We start from the raw sequence: 15,470 nt of genomic DNA, 5'->3' as shown, positions 1-15,470 counted from the left end.
TTTATTACAAAGCATACAAATGGTCCAGAATTCTATGTACAGCAACAATGGAAAGCACTGATTCCAACACATTAGAAACTTGTCAGAAGTCAAAAAGGGTGGCTAAACATGGATATTGCCTTAGAATGTATATACAAGTATACACACTCTTTATGAGGAAATAAGGTTCCTGTGAATAAGCTGACAAAGGAAAAACTACGGTGAGAAACAAAATTAATGTGTTACCTTCATTGCCAGAATTCTAGAAGCAACCTGAGAAGAACTGAGACGGCGCAAGAAATAATCCAGCACTTCACATGTAGTTTGCTCATCTGCTTTAGAACCCAAAAGCAAGTCCTGAAGGCGTCCAAGAAGCTGTCTCTGCTTTTGCTGTCTCTAAAAAAAAAATACCCATCAACTGACAGTTATTTGGTATCTGCTATTAAAATAAAGTTTTGTTTTAAACATTTACAATAAACTATCAGTGTGAACATAAGCATATATATTTTACATGTATGTATACATATGCAGGCATATACACACAAATATTTTATATATATATATATATATATATATATATATATATATATATATATATATATATACGGATATGAAAAGATTATGGATACAGCTACAGACAGACAAAAGATATAGATAAACATACAGATACAAACAATATCTATCTGCATTGCACATGTACATAATAGTACTTTCATGACCATGGACCCATAAGTAAACAAAAAGAAAGTTAAGTACTTACCCTAATGAAATATCTTCATGACCTACATCCATCTACTCCAAGTAGGACTAGTTGTCACAGTTAGCACCAATTGTGCTCAACAGGATTTTCTGCAGTTCAAGCTACTCCCCTAACTCACATGATGCTCCTTCTCCTCTCACTTCTCCAGATCTATTCTCTCACTTCTCCAGATCTAGTTTGCCTACTACGCTAAGCAGTGGCAAAGATTTCCAGCATACATTACGCAGTCTATGAAAAGACGCATCCCACTTTCTGGCAAGGCCTCCAGATGACCAAATAGGCCAAATTAAAGCTGGCCAGCAAAGATCTGCTAAACAGAAGGAGAGAGGGCAGGCTGAATGAAAAAAAAACATGTATCATGAAGATTTACTATTACAGAAAGTTACTTAATTTTCATATCTTATAAGATTCAGTCCCATCAACTTCAAATAGGACAGAGCCCCCAGCGATATATCTTGAGTGGAATCAAGAAAGAATATGGTGGTCCCAAATAAAGATCTAGATCTTGAAATAACATCTAACTTACAGTCTTCACAGGTTCATAGGTACTCAGCTATGAGTCAGATGACTACTACAAGCCTACCCAATAACTAGTGATCAGAATCAAACCCTGCATCTTGTATTCGTGATGTAAAGACCTTAACCGTTATGCCAACCCTTCCCCTCAACAGTATGGGCCCAAAGGCATCAAACTCACAAATCTTTTCTTTGGAGTCTGGTGCCTTACCACTAAATCATAGTCTAGTGTTATTTCCTCATGCCTTTAAAAAGTGTACTGAAGATCAGGCGCAGCAGCACAAACCATCTACTGACAGTCTTCTGAAAAAGGCAAATGATGTAGCCATGGATTTTTGCTGAATGAGTTTTTTGATTTCCCTGGAATTGCCTTAATATGTGACAGAAAGCAAAATGGAATATAGTCAGACAGCCAACTGAACCAGTAATTTCACAGATTTTTCTAGCCTAATCTGTTTGAAGCAAATACAATGAAAAGATGGTCACCCTTGCCATAGCCATCAGTCCTATGCAAGTAAAATCTTAACTGCCTGGAATATCTAACCAGAGTAACATATATTAGCATTTGCTACAATACGCTGAAATGAAAACTGGCACATTAATTGTCTGATTAAGGTTCAGCTCTGAGGTTAACTTACACATGAAGGCTAAATATGTATGCAATGAGACCTTGTCCCAATGAAAGGTGAATATGGTGGATGGCAAGATAGGGCCTGTAATTGAGAAACCCTCCTGGATGAAGTTATTGCAACTCAAAAAAATGTTTTCCAGGGTAGATACTTGACAGCTGCTGTCACTGCTGGCTCAAAGGGAGAATGTTTCATCTTTTCCAGAATAAAACTGAGATCCCATGGAAGAAAAGATTCTTGAAAGAGAAAGTCTTAACTAGAAGGCACCTCTAGGAAAGATCTTGGAAATCCCTTGAGTTGCTAGAGAGGAAAAGTTAAAATCTTGATGCAAGTTAAAAGTAACTTGCAGGTGTACTCCTATGGCAGAGAAAGTATGTGCTAGAAACTGAAGAACAGACGGAGGTGTAAAGGGAATCTATAACACAATTTTATTAAACATCTTCATTAAATTACAACTAAAATAACATAGGCACACATACATTAATAGAAAAGAAAACAAAACAATAGTGGCACTTCTCATTGTTTTCATGCTGTATGGATGTTTTCTTTTTAATAATTATAATGAACTCTATTACATAAATTGCTAAATTCCTGCCAATCCTTAAACCTCATTCCTCATCTTGAACATTATTCTGCATGCATTGTTCCCACAAATTACATTTATTTCTACATAATTTTCTCCTTCTCTTTTCTGAAGATCCCACCCCCGTTCTTTTAACTCCTTTACAATATTCAGTACCCCAGTTGTGGTGTTTTAAATTTTGATGTCCACTTTCTAGTAACTGTTTTTGGAAGCCAATAGCATTAAACTTAGTGAGGCCTTACTATGCCTAGGCAATTCAGATCCTGTGTCCCAGTTCAAAGGAATCATTTCCATAGTTAAAACCATTTACTCCCCCAACATTTCTGAACAAGTACTCTGTAGTGGGTTCTTAAAATATGCCAACTTGTTACACTCCCAAAACACATGTTCTCAATTACCTCTGGCTGCATCTTATATACCCCTGGTGTATTGACGTCAGGGAAGAGGCGACAGCAGCCGACGCCGGACCAGGACTTTGGAATTCAGGCCGACTGCAGTAGCCTGCCAGCAGGATAACCCAAGTGTAATGACTGCAACAGTGAAACACGATTCACAGGTTCTCAATTACCTCTGTATGTCCCATCAAATCTACAGCATTTGCTGTTCTCTGAATTCTGCCTGGAGTATAAAAATAACTACCGAAACATTTCCAAGCAAAAATCCTAAATCTTCTGGGCTTTGTTGCACACTTGGGAGCCATACAGACATTCTTCTCTTGTATACAGTCTTTCAATTCTCTCTTCTCAATCTTTTCTTACCTCCTCTTCATCCTTTGTTTTGTACAGTTACTATGACATCATTGGTCTCAAATTAAATGTGGAATAAAATGTAGCATAGTTCATTTTGGTAAACAAAACATTTTCAAATAACATATAGATTAACACAGCCCTTCAATCACACAACACTGCAAGGGATCAAGGCACTATATTTGACAATTCCTTATATTTTCATCATATGTCTCCACAGTAGTTCAGAAAGCCTTTTATCTGGGTCACCTAATTTTCAAAGGCATCTTGTGTATACCCATAGTTGTGTTAATTGCCTTTTACTCATATCTCAACAGCCCATTACTGAATATAATGGTCCCTATGCATTTGTCTAAACATCTCACTCAAATTATGAGACCTCAAAGATCTACAGCTAATGTCTCTTGTACACTATTTTCTGGGGATCTGTGTCTGGCCTTCGAGGAATGAAAAATCCTACCCTCTCTTTGAATAATTCTCCAAACACTCAGTTAAAGCAACTAAACCTTCATCAGCAGATAACTAGGACACATTGGTATAACAGATGCATTTCTCATCATACATCCCCCACCTGACAACATTTTTTTGAAGAGAGGGGGCACCCTTTCAACCTTAAGACTAGCCTTGTGAAAGAATGGGTCTATATCACGGCATCGAAAACTAATTTCTTCGAATGTCTTTTCAATTGAAAATGCCATTAATAGAAATTGCTTTTATGAGATTGTGGTACAGTAAAGAATGGAAAATTTGCCCTTTCCTCACTGTAGTGCGATCTCGGAGTCGGTATATATATTTAGCAGGGGGTGTTGGGGGGTGCAGCCCCCCACAAGAGCAATTTCTATTAACAGCATTTTCAATTGAAAAGCCATTCGAAGAAATGAGTTTTCGGTGTCGTGATATAGACCCTGAAAGAACTAATAAGATTCATCACAAATAAGGGCCTGCAATCCTGACTTCTGATGGGCAGAGTTAATTGACCACCAAGAACAAAGTCTTCCAAGAAATTATCTTCAGATATGCCAAGTTTGAATAGCAACAGGCAAGCAACTAGTCATACACTTCAAGTCTGAAAGAGCAGAACTGTTCTCCAAAAGCAAGCAAAGATGTAGTACATTGTTAAGGAACAAATTAACAAGCTAGTGCTGGGTCATTGTTCTGCCCCTTACACAGTCTTAATGCAATAAAATGGTCAAAATATGCACCCTGGTCATAGAATAAAATAAAGATCCAAATTAAACAGGTGCACTGTGAAGGTTCACAGCTGTTACTAGACAGGCAGTCGAGGATACCATTAAGCAGCCTAGCCCCAATTTCCAATTGCCCCAGAACACAGTCTGGTTAAGTAACTTGCTCAAGGTCACACAGCAGGCAAATAAAGGTGGAAAGATTCAACTCCTGTACTACTGGAACAGGAAACAGCTCATTAAATACTTTAGCCTTATGTACTAACTGCCAGACTAAACAGTTTGCGTCCACAGGCCTCAAACTCATGCACATGTGCTTTAGTGCTCAATTCTACACCAAACATGTCCACAACAGTGCTCATTTCAATATAGGAAGTCAATCCCAGGCAACCTGGGTGAAAATCAAGAATCCTAATCACTAGGCCATTTAGGATACCCCATTACAGGTCAGGATCGCATGCAAATGAGGTGACAGTGGAAGCAAAAAAAAGACTCTTCCCACATAACTCAGGAAGTCTGTCAGGTAATTAGCATCGTAACAGTCTTTACTTCCCCCCACTGCAGTCCATCAGCTGCCATCAGCTTCTTCTCTTTCACCAGATCTACTGCACCCACCTTAGCCTCACTAAGGCTCAGTGCAGCACAATTCTGAGGTTGGTGAAGAGATCAAGCATGTTGGGGCAGTTTCATACTACTGCTGACAGAGTGCGCCCCAACCACAACCACAAACATATGGCAACTTCCTAACTAGGCTCTTAATACTGCTACTGCAGCAAGTGTAGGCAATCTTCCTCCACTGGGGAAGTCTGAGTTGATATCAGAAGCTGACACAGTCCCGCCAAGTTAGGTATTGCAGTAAGATGTACCAGAATGGCAGAAGCTGATGAGTCAGACTCATAGAGTAAGGCTAAAAAGTGTAAAACTTTGTCTACAGGAGCTGCATACAGGTCAATATTATAGTCAAGCGACCATTTAGCAAATTTTAGCCATTTGTTATGATACAGTTTTCGAGTTGAAGGTTTATGGTGGGCCAGAATAATGCGTTGGACCGAGGTAGTGAGGAAGGAATGGCTGGCTATCATGGGAACTGGAGAAGCCATGCCAGTGAGCTTGAAATGCTGAAGATTCAGATGAAGCATTCCCTCTGGGTGGGATAATAGATCTGGAGCCGGGTCCAGTATCCAGGGTTTCTGCAGTAGACAAGGCCAAAAGAAGAAGACGTGTCGAGGCCAGAATGGGGCAATGAGGATTATTCTGTTTTCCAACCTGTTGGCTTTCTTTAGAAACTGACATATTAGGAGAATCAGGAGAATGGTGTACAGTAGACCAGGGGGTCCAATCATAAAGGAGAGCATCTCTCCTTGGTGTCCCCCGGGGCAGAGGGGGATTAGGAGAAACTAACTGGTGCACTTATTGTTCAGAGGGGACACAAACAGATTGGAGTAAGGTTGGTCCCAGTGATGGATTATCTTTCCCGCCACCACTGGATTGACAGGAGTACTCATGAAGCATGTTGATGGTTCCGCACAATTTGTCTGCAATCACATTGGAGCTCCTCGGAATGTGCTTTGCTGTTAGAAACCGGTAGGAGGAAATCGTCCATTGCCAGGCTCGGAGCTTCTCGACAAAGAGGGTAGAACGTGGTTCCCTCCTGTTTGTTGATATACCAGACTACTGACATGTTGTCTGTCTGAACTGCAATTGTTCCAAAAGGGAGGGTATCCTGAAAAGCTTGCAATGCGAAGAGCACTGCCCTCATCTCTAGAACATTGACATGCAAGTTGGCCTCCAGCTGGGACCAAGTGCCTTAGACTGTTTTTCAAAGGTAATGCTCCCCCACCCTATCTGGGACACGTCTATGGTCACTATGGCTTGGGGTTGAGGAGGAACAAAGGGACGTCCCGAAAATATTTTGTTGGAATGGAGCTACCACCTCAAGTCTTCTTTACAATGACTGGTGAATATAATTAGATGGGACATTAGCCGATTCAATAGGGACCATTGGGAGGCCAAAAGCCACTGAAGAATTCACATGTGGTACCTGACCAGAGGAACTAGAGTGATGGAGGCTGCCATTGACCCTAGAGTTTGTAGAATGAGTCTCGCTGTTACTTTCTTGCTGCAAATGATTTTGCTCATGTGTGATTTGACCCTTTTGAGTCTTTCTAGGGGAAGTGACACAAGGCCAGATGTGTCTAGCACAGCTCTAATGAATTCCAGTTGTTGTGATGGTTCCAGATGGGATTTTTCATAGTTTACAGTGATTCCTAAGCTGAAACAAAGATGAAGCGTGTAATCACAAGCCTTTACAAGCTGACACCTGGTGGAAGCAGTAAGGAGCCAGTTGTCTAGCTATGGAAACACTCAGAATCTTAGCAGTCTGACGTGCTGCTACCACTGCCATGCATTTGGTAAACACCCTGGGGGCTGTGGTGAGACTAAAGGGCAGTGTTCTGAACAGATAGTGACAGGCTCCCAGCAAGAAGTGCAGGAATCTTCTGGAGGGCTTGTCCATTTTTAAATGGTAATACACATCTTGAAGATCTACTGAGCACATTAATTGTCGTTTTCCAGGAATGAAGTATTGACAGACCTGAGACCATCCGGAATTTGGTTTGTTGAACCGATTTGTTCAACTAACTGAGATCGAAGATCAGTCTCCAGTCCCCCGTTTTCTTTGGCACTAAAAAGAATCTCGAGTAAATTCTGGATCCTCTCTGGTCTGGCAGACCTGCGTGGATGACTCTTTTGTCAAGCAGCTTTTGAATTTCTAAGACTGCTGCCTCCCTGTTATTGGGTGGAATGTCTGGGATTCTTCTTGGTCTTTTTGGTTTCTCTGAAAAAGGAATATTGTAACCTCTGGAAATTAACTTCTGCTCCCATTTGTCCGTCATCATTTCTAGCCAGGCAGATTGGTGCAGGGATAATCGACCCCAAACTGTCTCCACACGAAGATAATCGGGCCTTCTTTCAGGAGCGCTGGTAGGAGTTACCAGAGAAAGATTTTTTGGAACCCTGGTTCTGCAGGGCATTCTTGCCTCTTGGACAGCATCTTCCATTATTACTTCCACCTCCACCCCAGGAGAAGTCATTGCCACGCGAGTCTTGGAAAGGTCCTTGGGTCTTTTTGAACCATAGCCTCCCACTTCTCTGGTTCCTGCAATAGGGCTGTTGAGGAGTGAAGAAGCATACACCTATGGCAGAATGGGTCTTCCCATCTTTCTCACATTTAGTCAGAGTCTCTTTACCTTTAGGGCCAAACAGGGATGATCCGTCAAACGGAGCATTAACGAAAGAAGACTTAAATGGCTCCGCAAAGTCACATAAGTGCATCCAGGCATGTCTCATGATAGCTACGCCTCAGCCTGCTGCTCTTGTCCTCCTTTTGGCATCATGAGCAATTAGCCTCATGGACGAATTGGAAATAGATTCAAAGGTGTCAAGCTGAGAAGTAGCCTTTTCTCTAACCCCTTCAGCTACTGCTCCTGTAAGAGTATCTGAAAGTTCTTAAATCATATCTCTCCGAAGCCTGGTAAAATGCACCATATAATTCAAGGACCTGAGAGTGAAGGTCAGTGAAGCGTATACATGCTTCCAAATCTATCCATCATCCTAGACTCCTTGTTAAGAGGATGGACAGTAGGACTTTTCACTTTCTACAGCAAGTTCCTTTGCAGTGGCTGCCGCTACCACCATGGCCTCTACAGGAATACCTTTGGCCCAGTGCTGTTCATCTTTTAAAGCAGAGATAATCTGGTCAGGCCTCTTAGGCATTGGCTCAAGAGTCTCAGGAATTTCCCATGCCCACTGGGTGATCAGTTTAATAAGATCATCAGCAGGTGGAGAGATCCAGGAGGTAGAGGGCTGGGCACGAAAACCCTCTAGGTAAACAGATTCCTCTGTGGAAGGTTGGAGCATAGTCTAGCCACCCTTCTGTTTCAGGATTTCTAGGATGTCCCCAAAGGAAACATCTTCAGGGGGTGACTTGGGGGAAACTTCCCCCTTCATTAAAATTGGTATCTTCTGTGAAGGACTCTTCAGGGGGAGTCCAAGTGCTTCTTTTTGCACTTTTTCTTCGAAGGTGCCTCTTTGGTGGGGTGTTCTGCAGAGGTATCCAAAGATGATAGAACCAAGGTGGTTCACTCCTGAGGCTTTGTACCCTCTGTCCCAGGGAGAAACTGGGGAAGCTCCAGTCGAGGTGATGGATAAGTTGCTTAGCCCAACAGGGAAGACATAAACTGTTAGTCCACAATGGACAAGGCCCTCTACATAGCCTGGAAGGCAGGCCCCCCATACAGGGATGGGAGCCCATAACCAAAACAGACTCCTTTGGAACTATGATCCCACCCCACACAGATGAAGCTATCTTTGAAGCAGCAGCCAGGGTCAAACTTACATATGCTGATGCCCCAAGGGGCATAGAGGGCTCTGAAAGTAACAAAGTTGAATCCTGCCCCTTGGAACCGGCAATGAAGCCCCGACCCTGGGAGATCTCCAGTTCCAACAAACTGGAGGAGCTCAGTGTAACTATCTGTGCCGGGGAAGGAGCTGTGACCGGCACTGAAACAGTCTAAGCCAGGATGGTCAGCACCAGGGGCGCTGAAATCTTGGCTGGAGTTGAAGGAGGAATTTGCATGGGTGTAGAAGAAGGCAAGGTTCCAGAGTTAGCAAGGCTTGGAGCAGAGGATGGAAATAATCCCCTCACTGTCAGGAGCTGATCCACCAGTCTCAATGTCCGGCTCTGATAAGCTCTTGGTGGACTGACTAGAGGAGGATGATGGAGACCTTGGAGGCCGTCTCATCATAAATGGTCTCAGAGGACGGTCCACAAATGGGTCAATCAAGGGTTAATAGGATGTCCATGGTAAAATTAACACCCGAGGCTCTTTTGGTACCAAAGGGAGAGTTGTTTTCACCGATACCGATGCTGAAGAGGTCGGTGTCAAGGGAAGAGTATCCTTGCCCACTGGTGTCGAAGAGACTGTGGGAAACGTGGGAGAATTAGCCAATTTTGAAGGTGGTTCTGAGGAAGCTGTCGGAACCAAATGACTGCGCTTTTTTGGTTTTGAAGAGGAACATGACAATGAAGAGGAACTGGCTTCTGTTTTGGAACCTGAGATGGTCTCTTCAAAATCAGATTTTAAAAGTCCTTTAAGATTTAAGAATAACCTAATTTTGCGCTCTATCAGGGTTCTAGCACTGAACCCATGACAGATGGCACAATCTTCCTGAAGACGGACAACACCAAGACAATGCACACAAAAAGTGTGCCCATCTGAATTCAGCGTTTTTCTCTCACATTTCTGACACCTCTTAAAACCAGAGGTGCCTTTAGAGGGTTTGTTGGCAATGAAGAAAAACTAAGTCCACCTGAGGCACACAAAAAACACACATGCAAAGTCACATACGGACTAAAAGAGAGTGTTTTTTTTTTTTTTTGTTAAATAGAAGAAAGGAAAGAGAAAAGAGGAAAATACCAGCAGTACTAAATAAGGTTAACTGAAGGTAAAAGGGAGGGAAAAGTAGCAACGATGGTACCTCGGACTACCTAATAGAAGACAGAGGGAAAAACACACTCTCACGCACACCTAAGAAAAACTAGAGGAGTGGGTAGAAAAGATAGAAGCAAGGAACAGGGTTTAAAAGTTAGACAATAAGAAAAAAGAACTAAGTTACAGCTGGAAGAAACACCAAAGCTCGAGAGATGGAAGGAATGCTTCTGGCACTACGAAGCGACAAATGAGATCTCAGGTATTTTGGTGAGGAGCATTATGGGTAGAGCCTAGCTCTAGAGTTTTGAAAGGCGCAAGCTGGAATAACAGCAGAGTCAGTTCCAAGGCTCGAAACAGAGCCCACAGTCAAAGATTATGTGAAGACTGACAACATCAGATCAACTAACACCAAACTCTGCCCGAGTGAAGGTAATCTCCTAAGGTGGGACCACAGATGACTTTCAGATTATGGCTGTAGTCAACCCCCACAAGAGCTTCCACCAATGACAGAAGAACTCAGGCAAGGGCTAGTAACAAGAAGTCCCTTAACATGGAACTACCACTCAATTCATCAAGCAGGGAAACCAAAGAAGTTAACTTTTACTATGAACCTCATGATTAATGGAAATACTCTAGTAAACAGGCTGAATGCAGAGACCAAATCATATTACTTTTTATTTAAAGTGAAGCTTGCCAACAGCAAACTTATGGAAGTTAATGAGGTTACCAAAAAGCGGTATGCCAAAGAGCACTCATTATAACCAGTGACACTAGCCAGGTATGACCCCTTTGTAAGTCACCATCCAGACTTTATCACACAGATGTTTTTGATGAACTTGAAATCCAGAATGGGACATAAACCTCCTTATCCTTTTGGAACAAGGAAGAGGTAGGACTAGAACTCTGACTCCCTATAAAGGAAAAAAAGGCTCTATGGCACTTAATGTATACACATTGGCCTTTTCAAAGAGATCTGCAGAGACCACCTGGTTCTTCAGCAGGACACCTTCTGGGGAAGAATAATGCCTCCAAGACATGGCATTTTGAAACCACGTTCAGAATCCATCAGTCCTTTATTATGGTTCTCCAAGGTGAGGATACCTTGTACAACAAGCTTCCCATGGTAACTCTTGAGAGGCAGTCAAAGCTGGTACTATGGCACCAGCTCAATCTCCGACTAAGGCTCATTAGCAGAACAGTGTAAAGAATACCATCGGATATCCTCTCCATCATGGGTAATTTGTTTGCCTTAAAGAGGAAGCTGAGAGACATCATGCACACCACTCAAAGTAAGCCACTGCCCATTTCCTGTTTTGGAGGTCTTCCACCAGATCCTTGGAAGCCTGTGCAAAGAGAGCATCTCCGCAGACAGGAAATCCAGAGTAGCTTGACTTAGTTTCCCTTAAGGAGAAGAGCAAAATTAAACAGCACATACTCATAATGAGAAACTCCAGAGAGAAGCCACTGTAAAGGTCTTTTGTAAAGACTTGACCTCACTATCAGTAAATTCTTCCAAATATTTCACAACCCGACATACAAAAAAGGACTGAAATTTAGGAAAGTGAGACAACAAGTTCAAGAACTTGAAGTCCAAACTGACAGGGAAGAAAATACAGTTGTGTCTCACTTATAATTGTAGACGTTCCAAGTACATCAATGTTGCAGTATTGATTCTCTGGTCTTCCTGCCATGCAGAAGCCCAAAATCAGCCGATTTCCAGAAACTTAGCATCATCCCTAGCAAACAGACATGGAATGATGGACATAATGGTGTAAAGAAGGGTGTTGTTCTGGATAATCTTCTGGACTTACTAAGCAGTGAACAAGCAGTCTGATGCCGGAGGACAGCACAAACTCCTCAGATGTCTGAGTTTCAGTGTGAAGGGAAAAAAGTTAAGAAGGAGAGAATAAATGATTGAGATAAAAGGATCACCTGCAGAGAACTCCTCTATCCTTTGTACCCAGCACAGTGAGACGAGCAGTCACTAAAATAGACAGGTTGGAGGATGTGAGTATACACTGCAATACTGACCTATTCAAATATCTACAATTATGGTACACAGCTGTACTATGTTCTTCATTGTCAATGCTGCAGTACTAAGCCTTGGGAGGACTTCCAGAGCTAACAGGTGGGTGATACATCTGTATGACCCTAGGTAATAAAAGTTTTGCAGGATGGCACTAGCAAAGCCTGTTTTGCACTGGAGATACTACCAAGATTACAGTGTCTTTAAAGGTGTGCACTGAGATCCACGTGGCTGCCTTTAGGATGGCCTGGGTAGGGACTCTACTGAAGAAAGCAGTGGTAGTTGTTCCATGCTGGTGGAGTGGGCTTTATTATTCCCACGTAGATCTTTTCAATGATGTGAGTAACAGAACAATACAGCTTGCTATCCATTTTGAAACTGGTTGTTTGGAGATGGGTCTGCGAAACCCACCAGTAACTGCTCTTCTCTATTAGGGTTTTTATGTCCTGCCAAGACAGTACATGATCTGACTGTGTACATCCAGAGAATGACTGACTTCCTTTGCCCTGTTCTGTGGATTTGGGAAGAAGACTGTTAGATGGACAGCCTGGTTTAAGTTCTGATAATACCTTAGGCAAAAAGGATGTGTATATTCTGAGAGTTACCCCATCACAGTGAAAGGTTCTTTTACAGGAAGACTTATAGCTCTTTAAACTCTCCTAGCTGATGTGACTGCTTGAAGAAAAAATATTTTCCAGTTGAGGACCTTTACAGAGATAGTGCAGCAGGTTCAAAGGGGGGGGGGGGTAAGGTTAGCTTTTCTAATACATTTAGATCCCAGGCAGGAATATCATTCTTTCTGACTGGTCTCCAGACAACCACCCTTTTTAGGAAAAATTTCATGTGAGGATGTGAGAAGATAGGTGGATCACTGTGCAGGTAAATTGATATGGTAGATGCACATACTTTAATGCTGGAGTAGGAAAGTACCTGTCTATAAACAGACCTGACAGGTACTATAAGACCAAGTTAATGTCTGCCTGAGAAGGGTTGGTTCTCTTGCTGTGACACCAGATGGAAAATGTTTTCCATTTTGCTAGGTATGATTTCCTAGTAATGGGTTTTCTTGCTTCTCTTAGAAAGGAAAGCACATCCTTAGAATAGTCAGTATTACTTTGTTTCAAAACCCAATCCTTCAAGTTGTTAACCTGAGGGTGGGGCTAGGTGAGCATAGGAAACAGATCCCTTGATTTGGCTGAGGAGATCTAATTCCTGTGGTAGGGTAAGGAAGCTTCTCTCACTGTGTGTCAGGAAGAGGAAGAATCACTTAGCCAGAAGGGGGTCACTAAGATTATGCTGGGTGTGTCTGCCCCAACTTCCATCAGTTTCCTGGGTATCAAAGGTAAGGACAGAAATTCATACAGGAACCAGTTTGTCTATGTGAAACAGAAAGCGTTTATTTTCCAAGTCTCTGTCTACTGAGTCCTGGAGCAGAACTTCTGACTTGTTTGTTGTGGAAGAGGTAAAGTGGTCTAGTAAGAGGACCCCCTGTTGGAGAGTTAGGTCCAGGAAAACCTCTCTTTTCAGGACCAATTTATTGTAGTCTTGAAGATCCCTCCTTAGAGAATCTGCCAGGCTATTATTCTGACCAGGAATATGAGAAGCTATGAGGGTTAGCCCTATTTCTTGAGCCAGCATCCAAATTTACCTCAAAAGGCTGCACAGAGGGTAGGATGGAATTCACTTTTCCTTGTTTATGTACCACATCATTGTGGTGTTATCTGTCTAGATCTGTAGGGTCCCTGGGCTTAAGTTTGACTGAAAAGTCTTTAAAGTCAAGTAGATTGTTAGTAGCTCCTTCAGATTTATATGCAGTTTTTCTGCTGAGGAATCCAGGTGCCCCGCATTTTTAATGAACCGAAGTGGGCCCCCTCAAGCTCTGTCTGAACTGTCTGTAGTGATTGTCTTGTCTACTTTTGGCAAAGAGAAGTTTGCCCTTAGTTTTTTGCTGTATGTTGTTTTTCCATGACAGGAGCTTGCTTTTTCAGGCATGGAAGAAGAAGCAGTAGTGTTTCCAGAGGTTGAGAATATTGTTCTCAAGCATATTTCAGGAACCACTGAATTCTTCTCATGTGTAACTTTGCAGGTGGGATCATAAGAATGCAAGATGCGAGAATCCTCAGGAATTCCCTTGCTGGGATGTGTTGCTCTGGAAGCAGACTGCTTATGTAACCTGTAAGGAAAGTTATCTTGTCCTGGGGAAGGAAGGCTTTCTACTGGACCGAATCTATGTTTCCCAGAAAGAGGATCCTTGTTTTAAGAGCTTGTGATTTTCGAAGATTTAAGTTAACACCTACCTTCTGAAAGCAGTCTTCAGTGATCTGCAAGGCATCTAGAGTCTCTGCTGTGGATTTTCTCTAAATCAGGCATTCATCTAAGCAGGGGTAAATATGAACTCTCAGAATCCTGCAATGTGCTATCAGAGGAGCTAAACATTTTTTTAAAACTCTGGGGCAGTGAACAGCCCAAATAGTAAAGTACAGAACTAGAAGTGGGAGCATGTTGCTACAAATCTTGTGTACTTTTTGTGACTGTCTGATATGGGGACATGGAGGTAAAATAAAAGTTATTTACTCACCATAACAATGAATCTGTGTTGTCCATTTTCATTCTTTCTCAACAAGTGGATCTCGGGTCCGACTCGCCGCTTTTTTCTGGATTCTAGGATCTGGCTCTCGAGCTCCTCCCTCTACCTATAATCCTCCTGACCACTGCATTACCTCAGAATGAGTTTGTAGCTATTGTACAACCTTCAAAATATAAAACATAATCATAATACTGCAGAAAACTGGAACAGTAACAGAACAGTGGCTGAAATAGGAACTGTGGTTCCTAACAAGAAACTTCATCAGGTCACTTCCAAATACATGGATAGAGGGGAGGTGAGGGAGAGTTCAGGAAAAATGAAAATGGACAGCACAAATGCATAGTTATGGTGAGTACATAACTTTTATATCTGATGTTGTCATTTTTATTCTTTCTTCTACGAATGGGATGGAGTCCTCAGCTATGGTATCCTTGGGTGGTCCTCATGGAAGGATGTCCCAGAGAACCACAGAACAGAATGCAGCCCTATTTCTGTAGATGATAGCCAACTTGTAATGAACAATAAAGGTATGAACATTAGATCAAGTGGCAGCTGCACAATTATCAACAGAAGCTCTGGCCCAAAAATCAGCTGACAAAGCCATTGACCAAGTTGAGTGTGCTTTCTGTTTTCTTGCAAAATTAAACCTCTTGAACAATAAACTTAAGAAATACAATCTGTTATCCATTTGGCTAGTGTAGGTTTTGAGACTGGTCTTCCCAGTTTGTAACTGGAATGGAAAAGGAAACAAACAATTGGTCAGTTTTTCTAAATTATGTAGTCCTATGATAAAAACTATGTTGCTTATGTACATCTAAAGGGTGAAGCATATACTTTCCTTTACAGTCAAATCTAGAAAAGAAAACTGGCAAGTTGATAACTTGATTGCTGCTTGTTTCAGAGGCAACTCTGTGTAAAAAGGAAGGATTAGTACATAAGGTAACCCTAACTTTATGGAAAATCAAAAA

The 15,470-nt window shown here is 42.0% G+C and overlaps 1 protein-coding gene across 3 annotated transcripts in view; it reads right to left on the bottom strand.

Annotated features, from left to right (window-relative positions):
- The window catches only part of INTS1 (integrator complex subunit 1), a 2,399,836-nt gene that overhangs the window by 1,159,624 nt on the left and 1,224,742 nt on the right, over positions 1–15,470 (bottom strand). For all 3 annotated transcript variants that reach the window (XM_044089756.1, XM_044089757.1, XM_044089758.1), the window contains exon 22: positions 226–375. In XM_044089756.1, coding sequence (XP_043945691.1) covers positions 226–375 — 150 coding nt within the window. The remainder of the gene's footprint in view (positions 1–225; positions 376–15,470) is intronic.

This window comes from Protopterus annectens, chromosome 12.part0, assembly GCF_019279795.1.
Source record: "Protopterus annectens isolate FY-2018-M chromosome 12.part0, PAN1.0, whole genome shotgun sequence".
NCBI classification, from domain to species: domain Eukaryota; kingdom Metazoa; phylum Chordata; order Ceratodontiformes; family Protopteridae; genus Protopterus; species Protopterus annectens.
This window is presented reverse-complemented; position numbering and strand designations above follow the sequence as displayed.